The 19,234-nt window shown below is 39.7% G+C and overlaps 1 protein-coding gene across 32 annotated transcripts in view; it reads right to left on the bottom strand.

The window, feature by feature from the left end:
• ARPP21 (cAMP regulated phosphoprotein 21) overlaps positions 1 to 19,234 on the bottom strand; it is a 198,265-nt gene that overhangs the window by 19,303 nt on the left and 159,728 nt on the right. For all 32 annotated transcript variants that reach the window (XM_071735977.1, XM_071735996.1, XM_071736011.1 and 29 more), the window contains one exon: positions 18,620 to 18,746. In XM_071735977.1, coding sequence (XP_071592078.1) covers positions 18,620 to 18,746 — 127 coding nt within the window. The remainder of the gene's footprint in view (positions 1 to 18,619; positions 18,747 to 19,234) is intronic.

Here is a 19,234-nt window from a genome sequence, read left to right as displayed (position 1 = left end):
TACACCCTGTCCTACTCACTGCAGAGACTCCATGGCTCGGGGTGGCTGTGTAGCTGCTCCACAGCAGAGAAACAGAGGAAGAGAGCTACAAAACAAAGCTATGCCAGCTGTACAGACTACTTAAATGAATGAAAATTAACAAACTGAAAACAAGCTGCGAGTGCTAATTAGTAATAAAAAAATAATAATGAGTACTATGAAACACATCCCATAAAAGTGGTGTCCTTTTAACACTAAGTGTGTGTTAAAAGGCAAAGTTTCTATTAAGAAAAAATAATAATAAAAAAAAAAGTAGTAAAAAAAGGCCCCCAAAAATCAAGGTGGCTCAAATTAATTTGATAAAATAAGTTATGACGCATTAGAATTTGCAGAAATATAAGTCTAGAGTAGAATAGAGACTATAAAGCAAAAAGATAACATATTGTTCTGGTGTGTGATAAAACTGCTCACAGTGACAGCAGTGATTTATTGAAGCAATTCAAATACACTTTGAAAGTATATTAGCTTCGCCCCTGCCCACAAAAGGAACATTTTAGCAGGGATAGGCCATGCTGGTGATAAATCACACACCAGCAAGAAGTGAAAGCAATTGGCAGCATCAGATGCCCGAAGGCCCTAAATTACTGTGATAATGTGTTTTTTCATGAGAATACCTCACATGCAACAGCATCTGAAACACATCAAAGCTGTGTTTTCATTGGCTTTTTGGAAGATAACATTATGATGGTGAGAGTGGCTGGGACTTCCCAGCTAAAGCTGACATACAAAGTGTTTACAAATTGGCTCTGGAGCAAAGTTTGGCACAGAAGGTCACAGTTTAGATGCTGCCTTTTAGGTGGAAGCTGGAAAATAAGTGCCTCTGGCCACCAGGTTGTGGGCACTGAAAGAAGCCAGGCTGTCAACCTGCTGAAGACCTCACCTGCTCCACAGCTTTGATGGCACTGGAGAAGTGACCCAAGTGCTGTTGTGTTTTGGCTGATACCCAGAATGGGATGGGGACTTGGCTGTGTTGCTGTCACCGTGGACACACTGGCACCTGTATGACCACTTCTGTGAAGGAAGCAAATGACTGCATGGTCTTGCTAACTGGTGACACCAGTTCAAACCTGCAGCAAGGGACAGGCTTTTCCCATGGCTCACAGTGGCACTAGAAAAGGAGAATGGGAAAAGCCTGATGCCAAAAGTCTCCTAGACAGTGCCATAGAGAGCCGTACAGCAGAATCTTCTGGTATTACCAGAGAAAATTAAACAAATTGTATCTGCCTCCAATTATTAGTGCTCCCATTTTCAGACACCAGGAGGCACATCTCCTGTGTGCCTTTTCAGTTCCTGAATTAAGAGCAACAAGAGAAAAAAAACATCTGTAGTCAACTGAGTTACATTTTGCTGTGGATAAAAACTTTATCAGCAATTACACTGTAATCAGTTCACATCTGAAAGATAAAGCACATTTAACAAAGGCTAGGTTTTTAGTGGACATTTTTAACTTCTATTTAATCCAAAAACCAGAAGTCAGTGATGGGAATGTCTATTCCTATGACACTCATTACTGTAAAACCTGAGGACGTCAGACATATTGCTTACTTACAGAATAAGTTTGTGCATCTTTTTAGAGGAACCTGACCATTTCTTGAGCTTTTGGGAATAAATGCCTGAGATAATCCTGTTTCTGTATTATGCAGTCTCCATTTGAAAAAAAGTGATGCTGTAACTGAAATGGTATAAAAACACCTGTATACAGATTGATACTTTTAAGCTAGCTAAACACTTTCCCTACAGATGGATACTTGCAGAACTGGCAAAGCTTAATAGTTATTTTCTTAATTTCCCTAAAGCATCTAGGAAAGAAAAGCTCAGCACCTTTTCAAACCTGCTCCTTTATCTACTTTTGCAGCTCTAATGACTAGAAACAAGAATATTTTTTCATTGAATTAAAATTCTGGGTAGTACAGATATTACAGCAGAGTGCAGGCTATTGCTTCCATTTATTTACATCTCTGCAGCACCATTCTTCTTTAGAAACATTTGCAGGAATTGATTGTGTGTTAAGTGTTATTCTTAATAGTTTTTTCATTGCTAGCTAATGGAAATATGGATTCAACATTATTTTAAGCTCACTGCAGTGTAAACGAATTAGAGTACACTGTAATAATGATTTTTTTCACAACACTTAATATAAGTACAAGACAGAAATAGATTTTTTTTCAAGCAAGGGAGAAGAACAGAAGCATTTTGATTCTTCAGTAACAATAACTTGAATATCAAAGCCGTAACAAGGAAGTCGCTCCTCCCCTTTTTCTTGTCAATACCCTTCAGATTTACATGTGCTGCTTAAATAAAGAAACCTGTTAGTAGCATGCCCCAAATTCTACCTATACAAAAGAACAGAAATATTCTGCTAAATGTCACCGCTGAGCAGGGGAGGGATTCTCCCCTTTCTACTGCAAATTGGGCAGGAGTAATCACCACAGCCCGTGACTTGGTTTCAATGACACAAGAAATAAGAATACTCTTTCCTACCCCATCAGCTGTCCATGCTTGCTGTCCTGAAGCAATGCTATTACCCTCACAACATTCCACTCATTGGGACAGTAAAAGTGACCTGCAAATGTTTATTTCTATTTTTCCCACACCCCCTAACTCAAAAAAATATTCTCCCAATTCCCTGCTCCCTGGAAATTTTCACTCTTAAACAGGTTCCAAACCTCCCTCCTTCCCCAAAACCTATTTCTATGTTGCAGGTTTTGAAATGTCTTTTGAGACATTTCCCTGGAAGGCAAACTTCTCTCTGTGTGTGCAAACATACTTTGAAGAATCCAGCTTATTGGAAAACTATTGCTCTGTCTCCATCTCCTCTGACAGCTTCCCAGGTTCTCTGTGCTGTATAGGTCTCTGGCCACAGAATCCAGACAAGCTGCTGTAGCAGCAGTTCATTCTTCTTCCAAAGGGAACACAAGGATATTCTCCTGGGCCTCCAAAATCTCATTGGAGAACAAAATACAGTATTTTATAACAGTGAGTATGATGGACTTAAAATTTCATTACATTCTTTGCAGGGAAAGGACTAAATGGAGAGCACTATTGGAGAGAACGTGGTGTCTGCTCATGTCATCTGCTCCTCGCTCTGTCTCCCCTTCCTCATTTTCTCCAAACATGCTAAGGAAGAGATTTTTTTAATATATTTTTTTTTCCCCTTCCTTTTTACTAGGTGTTTAATCACACCTAGCAATGGCTCTCCTCGAGGGCTTTAGCAACTATGGCAACACAAACAAGGTAACACAAAAACTGGAAATGTTGAGTTCATTTCAAGTTCCTCAGGTCTCCAAGGAAAACAGCAGGATTCCCAGGCCTAAGACAGTGGTCCTATAAAGCTGCCATAATAGGTAAATACTGCATGAAAGCCTAGAGTATTTTACCACCTGCTTTTACAGCATAGTAACAGTAAAGCATCTTCCTGCAGTGTTGCCCTTCACATGAAAGGAAAATTCCTCCCTATATTACATTCAATTTTTCAGTTTCCATTATGTCAATATAAAAATCTTTTGTAACAAGAAGACAAAAGCCTTTCCATCTTCTAGAGATCAGTATTATTGCTTAAGCAAGGACAACTGCTACCCTCTTGTTAAGGCTCTTGTTAAGGCTCTATTACCATGTATTGCTAAAACACAAATACAATTCTAACTCAGCAGATAATGATCTGCTTTTCAGACCAAAGGCTGAAGTGGCCAGGATAGAAAACCTACATACCCTTTAGCCATGTGCCACTGTTCTCCCCCAAGCCCTGCACACAGGTAAGAAATGTGATGGTGCAGGATGGAGCAGATACACATGTCCCGTGTATCAGTTCATGCCAGCAGAAAGTTAAGACCTGAAGTATAGAGAAGTCCCATACCCCCCAAAACTCCTTTCATGCCAGCCCTGCTCTCTTCCCCAGTGTGATCACAGCAATTTCACTGCTGAAGGACACTCAGCAGGGAGCTGGAGTTATTGCTAAAAGTAAGGCTGCATGAACTGTGAGAAAAAGCTTTAGAAATGGAGCAAACCACACACAGATATTTCTACAGAGACAAGCAGGTCCCTGAAATGGAAGTCAGGCACTGAAAACTCTGAGAAATTTGTCATTCCTTGGCTACAATCCTTGGCCTTGAGAGGTCACATGTGTAGCTTTTCAAAATGGGACCACAGGTGGATGCGTTTGTGTCCATACAGCCTCAGAGACCACCAGGGTGGCATGGCTGGATATTAACAAATGAGAAAAAGAAAATGCAAAAGTGGCCTCAACAACACCCATTCCAGTGACTTAGGCAAATATGAATAAGATGCAGTATTTAATTACCTAATAATCTTATATGCTGTAACAGAATTTTCCTTAAAAAATGCTGAAGTACCCCCCAGCAGAATTTCGAATCTTCATATTTCCTCTGTTGCAAACCATGGGAGGACTTCAAAATGGTTTTGAGCGTGACAGCTTATGAAAATTTTACTTCAGCCCTCATACAAGTCTAGAAATTCAAGCTCACCAATGCACTGGTATACATAGCAATTTTATCCAGATGGATCTTTTGTGAGCTGTGGGGAAAATCCTGTGAGAAGCAGACTGAGAAGGCAAAGTGCAATTCAAAAGAGCAAGCCTCAGCCAAATCTGCATCTGCTTTTTCTGGGGCACCTCTAAAGGGTGGTTGTCTTGTCAAATGTCAACCTCCTGCCCTGGGGAGAGTTGGCACTTAAAGCCTTAAGTTCTTTCCTCCTTCTTTAATCATAAGAGGAAGAATGCACCTGCCTACGCATGTTGTCCTCATACTCAGAAGCCACATGTGGGGCTTTTGTTAATGGTATAAAGCATGTTCACCTTTGAAAAAAAGCAGATTGACACAAAGCACGCTGAAAAACAAATGGGCTAAAAAAGCTCCACACAAACTTATCTGGTCTTGGTTTCATCCCAGGTTGAAGCTCTAAGAAAATCAGACACTGGTCAGTTGGGATCAGAACAGAACCTGCTCTCCCATAGTAAGCAGTATTGCTCAGTTTTGCTTATGCTTTTCCCTCTGAAAAGGGAAAAAAAATATAAATCCTTATGCAGGAAAGCCTTTTCAACACGTAAAGCAAGTCCCACTGAGCAAGATGAAACTCATTTCCCTGAAAAGATTACCTATCAGGGATGGAGGTAAGTATGCACTTCAGTGGCCACAGTTCCACTGCAGGGTGAAAAAGAAAGGACAGGTCAAACGAGACAGCTTTTCACATGAAAGCTGCCAAACAGAGGGAACAACTTCAATAAGCCTTGCTTTTTTCACCTTTCATACAGTTACTGCTCTCTCTTAACCTCACAAAATTGTTTCCAAGAAAAAATACATCTTAAGTACTTCTAAAACAAGACTGAGCTCCCAGTACTACGAAGTCCCCAAGAGGAATGCAAAAAGGGGAAGACCCTGGGGACAACACAATTATTCTCAAGGACACCAGTGCTCCATGGGCTGTGCTTCCAATATGATAAACATGGTAAGCTGTAGAAATTGAAGATGTTTAGAGAAATGAGATCTTTAAAAGGACAGATTCAGTATCATCATCTTAAATTCTGTCCTTCTTTAGACAGTACAAAGCAGTGGAAAATGCTTGGATAGCCAATTTTTTGAGCAAAGGCAGAAGTTCTGCTGATTTACTGAATCCTTCAAAGAGTTTTAGTATTTTCACTGTGCAGCAAGACTAAGACAGCTTCTTAAGAAAATGAGGGGCATTCTTAGAAAACAAAAACAAAATTATCCCAAGTTTCAAAATAACTAGAAAGACTAACACTTGACCTTGACCTGGGCAATTGCACAACAGTTTGAACATTATGGCATTTGGGCATTTAAACCCCATGAAATTATACATACAACCCCACCTAACTGTTGGACTTTGGAGTTTCACTCTAACAAACCAGTTCTCAAGATTTATGAAGGGTCAACTCTTGCCAATTAAGCAGGTAGTTTTCTGAGGGATAATTCCTATAATTGACACCCAAACATTTCTCTCTTTTCCATACCCAGGAGGCCCTGCCTTCCCTGTCAATATCCTTCTCTGACCAGTAAGTTCTATCAACCTTGCACTAAACAATGGTTTTGTTTAGAGCAGGGCCCAACCACCTGCCAAGCAGATCTACCAACATCCACCCCTGTTCCATCACCATCATTGTGTGCACCATGAAGTCCTACCTCTCTGTGGCATGACAGTTCTGTCACCAACACAATACATACAGCATCAAGCTAGATCACATTTCTGATTATAAAAACTTACTGAGATTTTCAAGTTACTATATTATTAAACTTGGGTTATCACTTGCTTCACATGCAGATTAAATATCTCCAGACCTAAACATTTTGAAAACACTGTAACAATGCTGCTGCAAAATGGATATTCAGCACAGGTTTCTGGCCTTCACTTTTGTGGCTCAGAAAACTCAGCATGATTAGAGCTATTACATTAACTACTGATGTATTTGTACACCACATAGAAATGAAAAGATGATGAGAAAAATGTGTGAGACCACTTAAGGGGGTGTCAGAGAAAGGTTTTGATTTTTTTTTTTTATTTATTTTTTTGTGCCATTGTTCTTCCTGACCCACCTCAGACCCATTCTTGGCATTCAGTAGCATGTGTATTAAAACTTGAACAAACCTACAAAAAATGAAAAATTCAGGATTTCTTTTCAAAGCCAATCTTGTGATCAATCAGCAAAGCACCCTGCTGGGACTGCTTCACAGAAATACAACCTCTTTGTTCACTGGAGATTCGGGCTTTTTCTCTACTCATTTTTTCAGTTTCTACTTGACGGATGTGCTGAGTCTGTTCATTTACAGGAGGGAGAGTACAGGAAAAGAGTTCTTGCTTATTAATTATGACCTATTTGAAAACAGCATTTTCCTAGTCAATTAGAAACAACTCTCTACAGCAAACTGTATTTTCATGTGCCCACACCTGTTTCCCCAATAAATTATATCATTCTATATTTAAACAATGGGCCATATTATAACATAAATGAGGTGCCTAGTGCATTTCAAAGATCACTGTAACCTCATGGAACATATTAATCAGGACTGAGTAGAGTGAGCAGAGAGAAACTGAACTAACTGTGCCCTCCTCCAGGCTTCAAATTGCTCAGAAAACTGATTTGTTTGAGGACTAAAAAGACTCAGTCCTACCACACTGCAATTCTCAATAAAAATGAACAGCTTTGCAACTCCGCTTTCTTCCTTACAATGTAACAAATTAAATACAACAAAGAGGAGCAAAAAGGGGAGAAAGTACAAGGTACTTTTTTTTTTTTTTTATTAGGTTTTGTGTAATTGAAACATGACATGTCAGCATCTCTAGCCATTTGGTCTCAAGTTTGCATAGAAGAAATGAGGGGTCTGTGCACAATTAGACATTACATTTATTTTTTTACAATTTATAAAACTAAGCAAACTCCCCAGTTTACTTTGTAAAAACCCCATAGACCTCTATTGGAACAGCCCTCTATTGATACATGAACAAATTGGACTCAGCAGATGAGTCTTTCCCACTGTCGAGTTTCTACCATGGAAGTATGATTATGGTTTGCTGCAGACATACAGTGTCCCCCTGAAATTAGTGGGACTGGTGTGCAGACTCAATAGGACTTTGGACAATGCCCTACAAACCCACTGCTATTACGTGCTGTGTTTCCTAGCAACCAGTTTCTTACTTCTTACATTGCAAGGCCATATTTCTGCAAGACGGAATAATATTTGCAGAACTTTCCTAGGGAATGTTTCCTGACATAATGAACTCATGGCTTCCCATTTTTATGAAACTAGCCAGGGCCTCCTGCCTATTGCTTCATTTGGCCAGTATGCTGCAGCATGGGTCTGGGGAACAAAAATACCTGTTGGGTTTTTTGTTGCTGTGTTTGGCTTTTTCTTCACATCCTTTGTCTCTCCTTATCAGAGCATCCTGCACACAGCTCCATGATATGAACTGATGACCTGTACCATACATGCTTCGTTGATCCTTTCACTAACCAGCTTCCACTGAGCTGGATGCAAAGCCTTAAGGTGAAGCAAGGTTAGCTACAGTGCTTCAGGATCTGCGAGGCATGCATGGGAGCTGTAAGGAACAGCAATGTGGCTCTGACAGGAAAGGGGGTCCCGTGGAGATACATGGGCAGGACAGAGAGGCTGGAGGTTAAGCAGCTCTGCTTTGTATCTTTAGTCTCCTGAGCATCTCACCACAACAGAGCAGAAACTTCTTATGCTGTGGTACCACTGAAAATTAAATACAGTGCCCTGAGCGGAGAGCAGGACATTATTTGAAAGGCATTAGCACACTCATATACCTTGAACTTCACCTTTTCTCTCCACAGACCAGGTCCTGTCATCAAAATCTCTTTGTGAATTATAGCTGAGAGAGTGTGAGAGCATTTGCCTGTGGCAGCACTGCCACACCAACGCATCGCTCAGCACTTGGTGATAGCTCAGGTATAAAAGGTGCTTTGTAAAACCCAGCTCGACTCTTTTCTACACAAATCACTGGCAAATTCATGCTTTCCTGGAACAAAGTACATCAAGAAACCTGATTCAGATTTCTAATTCCTGCAGTATATGATAATTCTATTTCACCAAATTACTTCTGCTTTGTGATATAACTGCATTGCTAATTATTTATTGCCCAGGTCAAGGTTAAGTGAAGAAATAACCTCACCAAGATCCTGTTTAAGCCCTTATTTTTCACAATGTGCTAAAAAAGATTAATTGCTTTCTATTTTTCCAATAGAAAACTATTAATGCAGCAATCATTGAAGTAGCACATTGCTTCTTATAATTTAATATATTTCCCCTCTTTTTCATATTCTATAAATGGGTACTTGGCAACCTTAAGAAGTTATTTTGTGGAGGTTTCTTTGTAGGGCCTCTAAAAATCCAGTCTTTTGCACTCTTGTAGACTCAGTACCTTATGAAGGGTAGCTCACAACAAAAAGCAAACTGGAAATGCAGCACTGTTGAGCAGATGCTATTGAAGATGTTCTGTTTTACCAGCATGCTACTTGGAAGCCCTGAGGACAGTGGTGAAGCATATAATAAATTGTTTTGATTAACACAGGCTGACAAAAAGAGCAAGGATACATATATTTAAAGCCTAAGCATTGGCTTGCTCAGAAACACCTGGCTTTTTGTTAGTTCCCCCCTGCACACACACACTTAAGAAATGCCAAAGAGATAAACTCCTTCAGAAAGAAATAATTTGCAACATGGAAATGACTGTCATTTATAGGCAATGTCCGCTTCTTACGATGGTTGTTGATCGTGGGTTTTCATCGTACAAGCAACTATAAGAAACACCAAGATTGAAAATTATATGAAATCCAAACATGTGCAAAAACATGAATTATCCCCAACAGTAATGTTTAGGAAAGCACCCTTAGGGATCCTACATTGTATGTTCCCAAAAGCACTCAGGAACAGGGAAAGGAAGAGGCCAACAATCTGTGCATTAGCAATTTTTGTGCTATAGTCATACCAAGGAACTAAAGTAAGCTTTGAGAACTGTGCTAAGAACTGTATATATAAATGAGAAGTGATTTTCTTTTTTTACTCCTGGGACCCAGTATGGAGCTTGCATTCAAGGCTAAAAGAATATTAAGGTAGGCACCTAGGTGGCCGTCTAGTTTAGGACTGTTTTCTGTCTTTTCTAAAAAGTTCCTTAGCTTAGACAAATAAAAACAAGAAAGAAAAGGATGTAAGAAAGAAAAAGCTTTTACTGTGGCAGCTGTTCACTCGTTCATACATTCATTCATTCTCTACCTGTAAAACCCTGGGCATCCAAAGTTCCCACTGAGTGCTGAAAACAGTAAGTAGCTTTTGGGAACATACATGTAGGATCCGTAAGGGTGCTTCCCTCTAATTCATGTTCTTGAAGATTTTTTTGATTTCTTATAAAGAAAACCCAAGACTGAAAATGGTATTTGTTTATACAATGGAAACCCACAACCAACAACCATCATAAGAAGTGGATGTTCCCTATAAACAACAGCAATGTTTTGCATGTTGCAGATTAGGTATGAGGATCACAGGAACCACACTGAAAAGAAAAACTAAATCAAATACTTAAAAATACAGAGGGAAAATCAATGTTAAAAGTACCTCTAATCTCAGCTCCTCACAGATACTCGGGTAAAAGCTTATCCAACTTCCAATTATTCAGGTTATCATTGGGTTAAGGACCAAAACTTCTAAAAAAAGCATTGTGTAAAAAGAAATTCCAGTTCAACATATTGTGCAGTATGCTTACATTCCTAATGGGGACACAGTCAAGTCTTGCCACCAGCACATAAACAGAAGCAGAAGCTCTGAATAGTATTAACCAACATCTATTTGTCATTTCTGGAGTGAATTAACATTAAATGACTTGCATTTACAGCTAGGTCTTTAGACTGGCAGCAAAGGCTGAGTAAAGAATCAATTCCTTCCCTTCTCAATCTACATCTTATCAGCCACAAAGGAACCCTCACTAGAGTCTGCAGCAAGAAAACCTGCATTTATCCTTATTGTTCATAATGATAAATGCCAGCAATACCCACTGGAAGTGAAACCTCAGCAGGGACTATGTATCACTAGTAATAACAGGAATAATCAAGCTGTTGTTAGAACCAGACACTCAGACAGCAAATTCAATTTTTTTTTATTTTCTGTCCAATGCCACTGACAGCTACCAGCCACCGTGCATTACAATTAGCTCACGCTGTAGGAATGCTCTCTCCTCTGGTGCATAATGAGCAGGACCTGCAGCAGCCAGCAGGACCTGGAAAAGGGGTGAAGGACTATTTGGAAAGGTGTCATGTAGCCTCCTTGCCTGTTGCTAAGGAAACAGCTCCTTTCTTTGGGAAGACTCAAGGGCTTCCTCCTTCCCACACTCACACTTTCAGCCTTATTTCACTTGCAAACTCACAGGAGGGAAAATAAGACAATTGTTCAATTGATTGATAAGTGCCTATGTTCTATACATCTAATGCTGGCCAGCCAAAATGAAGTTGTCCTTGCAGCTGCAGAGGGATGCTGTGTTTGCAGATGATTTAGGCAAACAATAACAGGCTGCAGCAAATGTTAAACAAAATTCAGGTAAAAGGCACAAGGATTTTTTTACACTTCAGGGATGGTCAGCAGATCACTGTTTCAGTTACTGGGATATCACTCTTGAGTTCCTCTGCTGTAAGACTGAACTCACACTGTGGCTCTTTTTCCAGGCAGCTCATACTCACACAAACTTCTTGTGCCACGTTCCAGTCCAATCAAAATAAGTGTCCTGTTCTATTAAGTTTTACAACTGCAAAGTGTGCTTCAATTGCTGAATCCTCAATCAATAGTCCCCACCCACCCTGCAGTGAAGATCTGTGGTGTACATTTGGAGTATTTCTTCAATCATTAGCTTTGACCCAAAAGCCCTCCTCCACTTCTCCATCCCATTGTATGCTTTGATCCACAGGAAAATTACAGAAAACCGAGCCCCAAAACCTATAGACATCCTGTGAGCAGCATGCCTGAAGCAGAGCTAGAGATGGCATCTGCCCCTCTGGAGAGGGCTTCTAGCATATCTGTCAATGGTGGGGCCCCATTAGTTCTAGCAATAGCTGGATAGTAGCAGCAGAAAAGAAAAAAAAAAATATAAAAAAAAAAAAAAAAAAAAAAAAAAAAAAAAAGATGAAATCTGCCTTTGCTCTCAAGGACTACAATATAAACCTCTCAATTATTCAGTGCTGGAAAATTCCATCGCAAGAAGTGGGAGCACTGTGCATTGATCCAACACAGAATTAGCAATAGAGATGATGTATGACTCTTTTTGGCAAAGAAAAGACAGAAATACAAAGATTCTTTGTAGACATTGTTAAATACTTTAGACTGTTCCCTACATCTTAGTGTGGCTTCTGCAATTTTTACAGAGGCTATTTTAAAGTCCTGTCCATGGCGCAAAGCTGTTAGAAATCTTTTCTCTCTCTGCTTGCTCCTGTACCTTAACTGACAGGAGATTAATGCATTCTAATTCTCTTAAAAAATTTTAAAAATAAAAATTTTTATTTTAGTGTGAAACCCGAGGAACACTATCAGGAATAGCTTAGATTTTAATTAGCACTAGAGAAGTTGAACAAAACTTGAGACACCTTGAAAGAAAACCACAAATAAATACCTGTCTTAAGACTCATGGCTGCTGAGCCCACTGGTGTTCAGCTCCCTCAATATTTGCTATCTCTTGGTGTGAATGCTGAATAATTAAAAAAGTCATCTGAGGAAGAACAAAGTGTTTTGACAAAAGTGATTTTGGCTTTTAATTTTCAGAATCCAGTACGCTGCAGGGAGTGTGATAGTATTAATTCTGCTATTAATTTAAATTGCAGATATTCTGTAAAGCTGAACACTGGTTCAGTACTAGTGCAGCACTATTGCTTAATGGCAACAGGACTTAGTGTTTCCAAGACTAGCAAGTTAAAGAGTTCAAGGCACCAGCCCTGACAAGCTTCTGAGAAGTTTTGAATGCAATATTCAGTCAAAGAATCCTCCTCCGGCTGTAGGGGAATGAAATCCAGGGTGCAAAACACAGGTAGGAAACTCCCTATGGGTACCTATCAGGAAACACTGAGGGGGTGAGTGCATCTTCATCTTAATCACGCATGGTATACAATAGTGAAATAAAAAAGCAACAACTTAAACTTGCAAAAAAAGAAGGTAAAGTCTACAATCAGAGCTAAGCCAGTTTCTTGCTTTTCGCTTTCCCTTTTCATGTATTTAATTCTCTGTACCTTCAAACCTCTGAAGAAAGTGCTGTGAGAAAGATGGGGAATACCTCTCAATAGCCAAGACCCTAGTGAGCATTTCCCCTGCAGTGCACAACATGGGTTAAAACCCTCTCAGGTAAAGGCATATGTGTTTCTTGAGAATATCTAAAGTTGGAACCAGATCATACAATCAAACAAACCAAAAAACACCAACAAAAACCAAAATTAAGAGTTCCTTCTCCTCCAGATGGAATTTAAAGAGCATGCCCTAGATTTCTTACAGGCACTTCCCTGCGCCAGAAGAAGTCCCTAAGGCAGGTGGCAGGAGGAGTGCATGTAGGTAAATTTTAAGTTTCTGGGCAACAAACATAAAATGCTTGGACAGAAACAAATAGTATCAGTGTGGATCACTTCAAGCTCACAATTTTGAACTTGTGCGATTCCTGCAAATTCCTTCTTCTTGATCTGGACCTACCATTTCATAAAATACTTATAAATTTCAGTGTCTTATACCACCACTGATGGATGCAGAACTATACTGAAGAGTCTAGAACACGGGAGCTGTTCCTGTCAAGCCCTGGTGAAAATGAGACACACACTCAGCCCACTCCCCCATGATGCATTTCATGAGCAGCAGCATCTGCTAGAAAAAACCCACAACAATATGGCAGTAAACACAGATGAACACCTTCAGAATAAATCTGTTGCAATAGTGCAGTAAGCAATTACTGAAGGAGAAATAGTTTGTTCAGATAATTAGATACTTAAAAATTCAAGTTGTTTATGTTTATATAAGCACAGAAATCATAGATGGAATTATGCAAACAAATCTATCAAGGACCATGAGCTCCTGTCAGATTGCTAATGAAGGTAGAAAGCTGCAATCTTTCTTTATAAGGTTTATAAGGACCATGAAAACAAACCAATTTTTTTATAGTGCTGCACATTTCCCTTGCCCCATTTTTTTTACTCTCAGTTTATACTGAAAAAAAGCTTTCAGAAGAAAAAGAGGTTGAAAGAGACATGGAGATAACACTCTTCAATTATGCTGACACTGAAATGATTGAATTAAGCAAAAATTCAGTAATTCATTGTCAATTTGACTCTGATTGCTACTTAAACAAATTTATGGACTCTGTTAGGGTACATTATGTCCCCACTTAAATTTTTTTCCAGAGATGCATTAAAGACACAATTATATCTTTTTCCTTACTGGAAGCTGTAAATAACACAGTACTCAACCAGAAATATTATCTTTCCTTCAATACAAACATTTGCTGTTCACAGAAGATCCATGAATACTTAAGAAAGGAGTCTACATCCAGGCAGTGTATACCTCCCTCATGTAATAACTTCCTGTACACAACCAGCTATATCACTTTTACTAAAAAAGAAGAGATTTCCTATGCAATCTGAGTTTCCTCATGCCATCTGGGCACCGAAAAAATTATATATATATATATATACACACACACACACACACACACACACATACATGTTATAAAGGCAACATTTGTTAGTTTCAAAATGCATAAGAAATCCTAAATCATTACTTTAATTGCAGGAATTGTAGACCATCCAATTGTGCCAAATACCATCTCATTTCTACTAGAAATATTATAATATAAACTTTCTCTGGAAATTTTTTAACTAAATACTATCAGTCTTAGCTTTAATCTCCTCAAAAGGATTTCATTACTGACGCAGTACTCATGTCACAGATTTTTGCCTTACAACTGTGTGATAAACCAAGCTATCTGCCTTTTAGTACTAGGCTCAAACAAGAATTTAAATATTATTTTATCCATGAAATTTCTGTTGCATTTTGAAATTATCCAGCCAACACACGACAATGAACCAAAGTAGGAAAAAATAATGCAATTTGTTGCTGCTTGTTCATTTGTTGAATAGCATTAAGAACAGTTTCATACCCCAAAGTAACACTCACGTACTTATCCAGCTCATGTTTATGAATCACTTTATGAATAAAAAAATCCTTGAAGTGCACAGTATTTGCTATAATGAAAGCAACTACAGAATCACAGATATAAAATAACCCATTGACGATTTCTTCTATCACAGTAAAATACAAATCATGACTGATTTATCATCAGTATATCTCTATTTTTCTATTCAAGCACAGTAACTAGGATTGAAAGCTTTCAAAACTACAGAAATAGAGATAATTACTACAGAATGAAATACTGATGATGTTAGATATGCAATTGATAGAGCACTGCTAGATGAGAATACAGAAATGATACTTCCTTCTGAGTACAGAACTGGGCATTCCACACTATCTTAAGTATCATCGCTACAGTGTGCAGAAAATAGTAACAAATAGAAACAAACCCAAGTAATTTGAAAAATGAGCATGCTGGTTTTGACAACAACTGCCTGAACACACCTTAAGAATCCACCTGTGATGTCCTAAACCTTGGCAGATGTTGGTTTGATTCTGGTGCCACTGAACAGCAACGCTTTGAAAAACTTTGCATAGTGCAGGACTGGGCACAGGAATGGTGCAGAAGCAACATAGTGAAGAAGAGCAATGGTGTTATGTATCCAAGTGAAGGTATTGCTGTTTACAGACCATGCTACCAACAGAAACAAACGTAATTCATATGGCAGGGGTTTTTTATAAAATCTTCGGGGACAACTCTCTTTGTACCAGGCTTCTGCTAGAAATAGGTCACATGCATGAGAACACAAGCCAGCACTTAGGAAAACAAAACAAAAAAAACCCCACCAAACCAAAACATAAAAAGGTAAATAAACACACAAAAAAGCTCTTCTCTTTCACCCTAAATGATTTTTTGCTTCCAGAGTGCTAATCTAATTTTAGGTGAGCTCATCTTTTTTTCTGCCCTGGAGCCATTTTAACTTAATATTACTCTCTTACCAGAGCCACAGGAGAGTACAGGCTCCCTTAGCCACCACAGATGCTGTGCTGACATTTTACTTTAGCTGTTCGCTGTTAAAGTCATCAATATTGCTGTGATCGTGAAGAGACCTTTTCTAAGAAAAATGAAAACAAATTGCTGGCATTAGATCAAACTTTGACCTCTGCAGCCCAATGTCAACTTAACTCCTTGCAACTGCTTTGAAAGCTTGCAAAGCCTCTCCAAGAAGACAATTTTTTTTTTTTTTTTTTAATAAAACATTTTTCTGAGCTGCCAGGCTGAGGCTGCCTTTGCTGTGCATGCTGCAGCATGAGCCAGTCGGCAGGTATGGGCAGACAGCCTGGACACCCAGGTGCCTGCCTGCACTGCAGCCATCCTCTCTCATCAAAGCCATCCTCTCTCCAAAGCAGCAGCAAGCACTGTGAAGTCTTTGGGAAAAAACACTTCAGAGATCATCTTTTCATCTGCCTCCTTCCCATCCTCAGTATTCCTGACCTGCCCTCTGCTTCACCTCTGCTATTCTCCTTCACGTCTTCACTTTCCTGCCTCTGGTTATCCCCACTCCTGAGCTTCCTGCTCCCTGTGCTGCATGGGAAGGGAAAATCCCATCTGACACACTCACTGGTTCTGATGCTACGTGCCAGCCACATACAAGTTTCTAGGAAAATTTAAATGGGGTTTTTTTTTGGTATGCCACAAGGCACACGGGAGCAAAACGTATGTGTGTGGGCAGGCTGAGTGGGAAAAAAAGCAGATGCAGTGCCACTGGGTGTGAAACCACATGAAATCATCACTGAGCCTTTGGTTTTTGTGTGTCTCAGTGCTTATAGTGAACCTCCTGCCATGAATCCGCAGCATAAATAATATACTTTCCTTTGCTTCTCTTTTATTGTAGCATAAATTACATGACATTTCGGTAAGCTATTTTTTTTCCAAATGCCATGGGGTGCAGAGGAACATAGATCTGAATGATCCTTACACCATCTGCAAGAAAAAATTTGTAGGAAACTACAAGCTGCTTCCTGGCATGCCTATCATGCATATGGGCAATGACCACGGGAAAGAATGTATTTGAGACCAAGAGGGTGAACCAGGTTGAGGAATCTGTTCTCAGCCAAGTCTCAAGATCTGAGAATAGCTAAATGCTTAAAATCATTACCACAGCAGGGAGTCTAAACTGTAGTCACAATGTTTTCATTTTTAAACAAGAGATAAGAATTACATTTATAACTGAGCAGGCAGCTGAAAGAGTGAATTGCAGGAAAAGACTGATGTGCTAGAGATTTTGAAAAAAAACTCCTTGACTCATGTTTTCCACCCATGTAAGGAAAACGATGCAGTAAACACAGAAACAAAATTAGCATTTGCATCTCTGCATTGTCTGTATTCAAACATAAGAGCTCCTATGCTACAGCGTATTTTTGAAACTAGGATTTCTTCAAGATCAAATAGCTGGATCTCCTCCAAAACATCACTCAAGTATTTCAGACCATCTCTTGTGCACTTCATTTACCATAATCTCCACTATGCTATGGATGTAGCATTAAACTGATAAATGGGGTTTTATAACAACACAGTAGACCCAGATAATGTCATTTAAGTTGATTTGCACTTAGGTTCAAAGACCCACTATACAGAGATAATAAATATGGTACCAGACTGTCAAGCAGGAGAAGTCAGAATAGACAGATTACCTTTGTGCAATATTTCACCCTTTTCTCTCTCAGGAATTTATAAATATAAAGTTATGAAAGCAGACACAGTCAGCCATCCTGACGCTGATGAAAACAACACTCATTTTATTAGAATATAGAACAGCTTAAAAAAACCCAAACAAACAAAGTAATCAATTCCTTAGTAATAGCTGTGTTTGCCATGTCTTTGTTTCCCTCAGTGCCTGAGAAAACGTGAACAAAATTGTCAGTAGTTGCATTACAGAGACAGGTTGACAGGCTGGATGACCCCATAAGTCTTGTTCACGACTCACCTCTGGGCTCTTGACTTGCATCTTAAAACATCTTAAGGGGCTTTTATATCAGTGCCTTTGCAGGGAACCTGCTTTGCCATTCAGAAGGGTTTCTGCCAGACCCAGACAGAAAGATAAATGCTTTATCCCACTTGGCAGGTCTGCAATTGCAAGCCCTGCCAGGAAACACCACCCCACATGCATGCCTTGGAGTTAGAGTTTGAGACACACTATCAGGGGAGACGTGCACCAAAGAAATAGACAACCAACAACTTAGGGAAAAATACTCTCTAGAATCAGAAGAACTGTTTATTCCCTTGACATGCAAGGATCCTTTCACGAGCACAACCCCTGTCCTCCGCCTACCATGTACCAGCCAAACTCTGCCTGTGTCTCTCTCACTCTGGTGTCACCAGGAGTGGCATAACACAGCAGGAAAAGAGACCGGTTCACTGTGAGACCTGCTACTCACTCTCTTACAGTGTAACGGCCCCCCTTCCAGCTGCACAGCACTGCAGGCAGCTGGTCCTGATGGGTACCAACTAAATGGACCCCCTCACTGCTCCTTGGGAAAAGCAGAAGGTGGTGGAGCACGATCTGTGCCCCTTCCGTGTCACTGCAAACCTTATGAACTTCTGGGAAATTCACGGGATGAAGGACACACTGCAATGGTTGGCTTGAACTTGCAATGTGAATGCTCACACCAGTTTCCTCCTGCCTCTCTCTGCACCTCATCACTTAGAGCACGGACACTGTGGACATGGCACAGCGTGCAGGACAGCAGAGGTGGAGAATGGAGCCTCCTCTCTTTCATTGCTTGGTACCTCCAAGCAAAGAGCATCTCGATTTGTCATTTTCACTGTATTTTCAACCAGAAGAGTGACCAGCTTTCTCCACCCCTCTTCAAATTTAAAATTAAAACACCTCCAGTAGGTTTCATCAGCAAAGTCACTGTGAGCAGCTGAAGAAATGAGTAACAGAAGTAAATACCTGCTTGCTGTGCAGACTGTGGGATCTGTTGACTCCGCTGTGCATTGTACTGAACTGAGGCAATGGGCCTGTACTGCTGAGTTGTTGAGGTAGGGTACTGACCAGATGGGTAATAATACACTGGCATCTGCAAAAAAAGAGAAGAGCAGAGTCTATGGACTCTAAAAAATAAACTCACAAAATAAAACAAAACTGGGAGGGGAGCTAGAGTTCAAAACAGGTATATTAGTGGTAACACTGATCAAAATGAGAGGTTTGTGCTGTGTCTCTTCAAGAACTTCTGCTTGCTTTCATCTTTCCTAGGCAAAGAGCTATCAGTGCCAAGATTTCTTCTCAGACACTTTAAGAATAAAAGAATTTTAATTGAAAGAGACAAAACCATGCAGAATGCCTAAAAAGCATTATACCTATACCAAAGGAATCACACTAAAGTACCAAATGATGCAGAAAAATAGATACCTTTTGTATCAACATAATACACGCAGACAGCATGTTGGACCATCAAGTGAACTCCGGAGAAAATGGTCAATTTGAAGCAAAGAATGGCCTGGAGTAAAAAGTACTTACAAGCAAGACAGAAGGAAAGATGGAGTGTGTGTGTTCTTAACACTTGTA

The sequence above is a fragment of the Heliangelus exortis genome, chromosome 2 (genome assembly GCF_036169615.1).
Source record: "Heliangelus exortis chromosome 2, bHelExo1.hap1, whole genome shotgun sequence".
Taxonomy (NCBI): domain Eukaryota; kingdom Metazoa; phylum Chordata; class Aves; order Apodiformes; family Trochilidae; genus Heliangelus; species Heliangelus exortis.
This window is presented reverse-complemented; position numbering and strand designations above follow the sequence as displayed.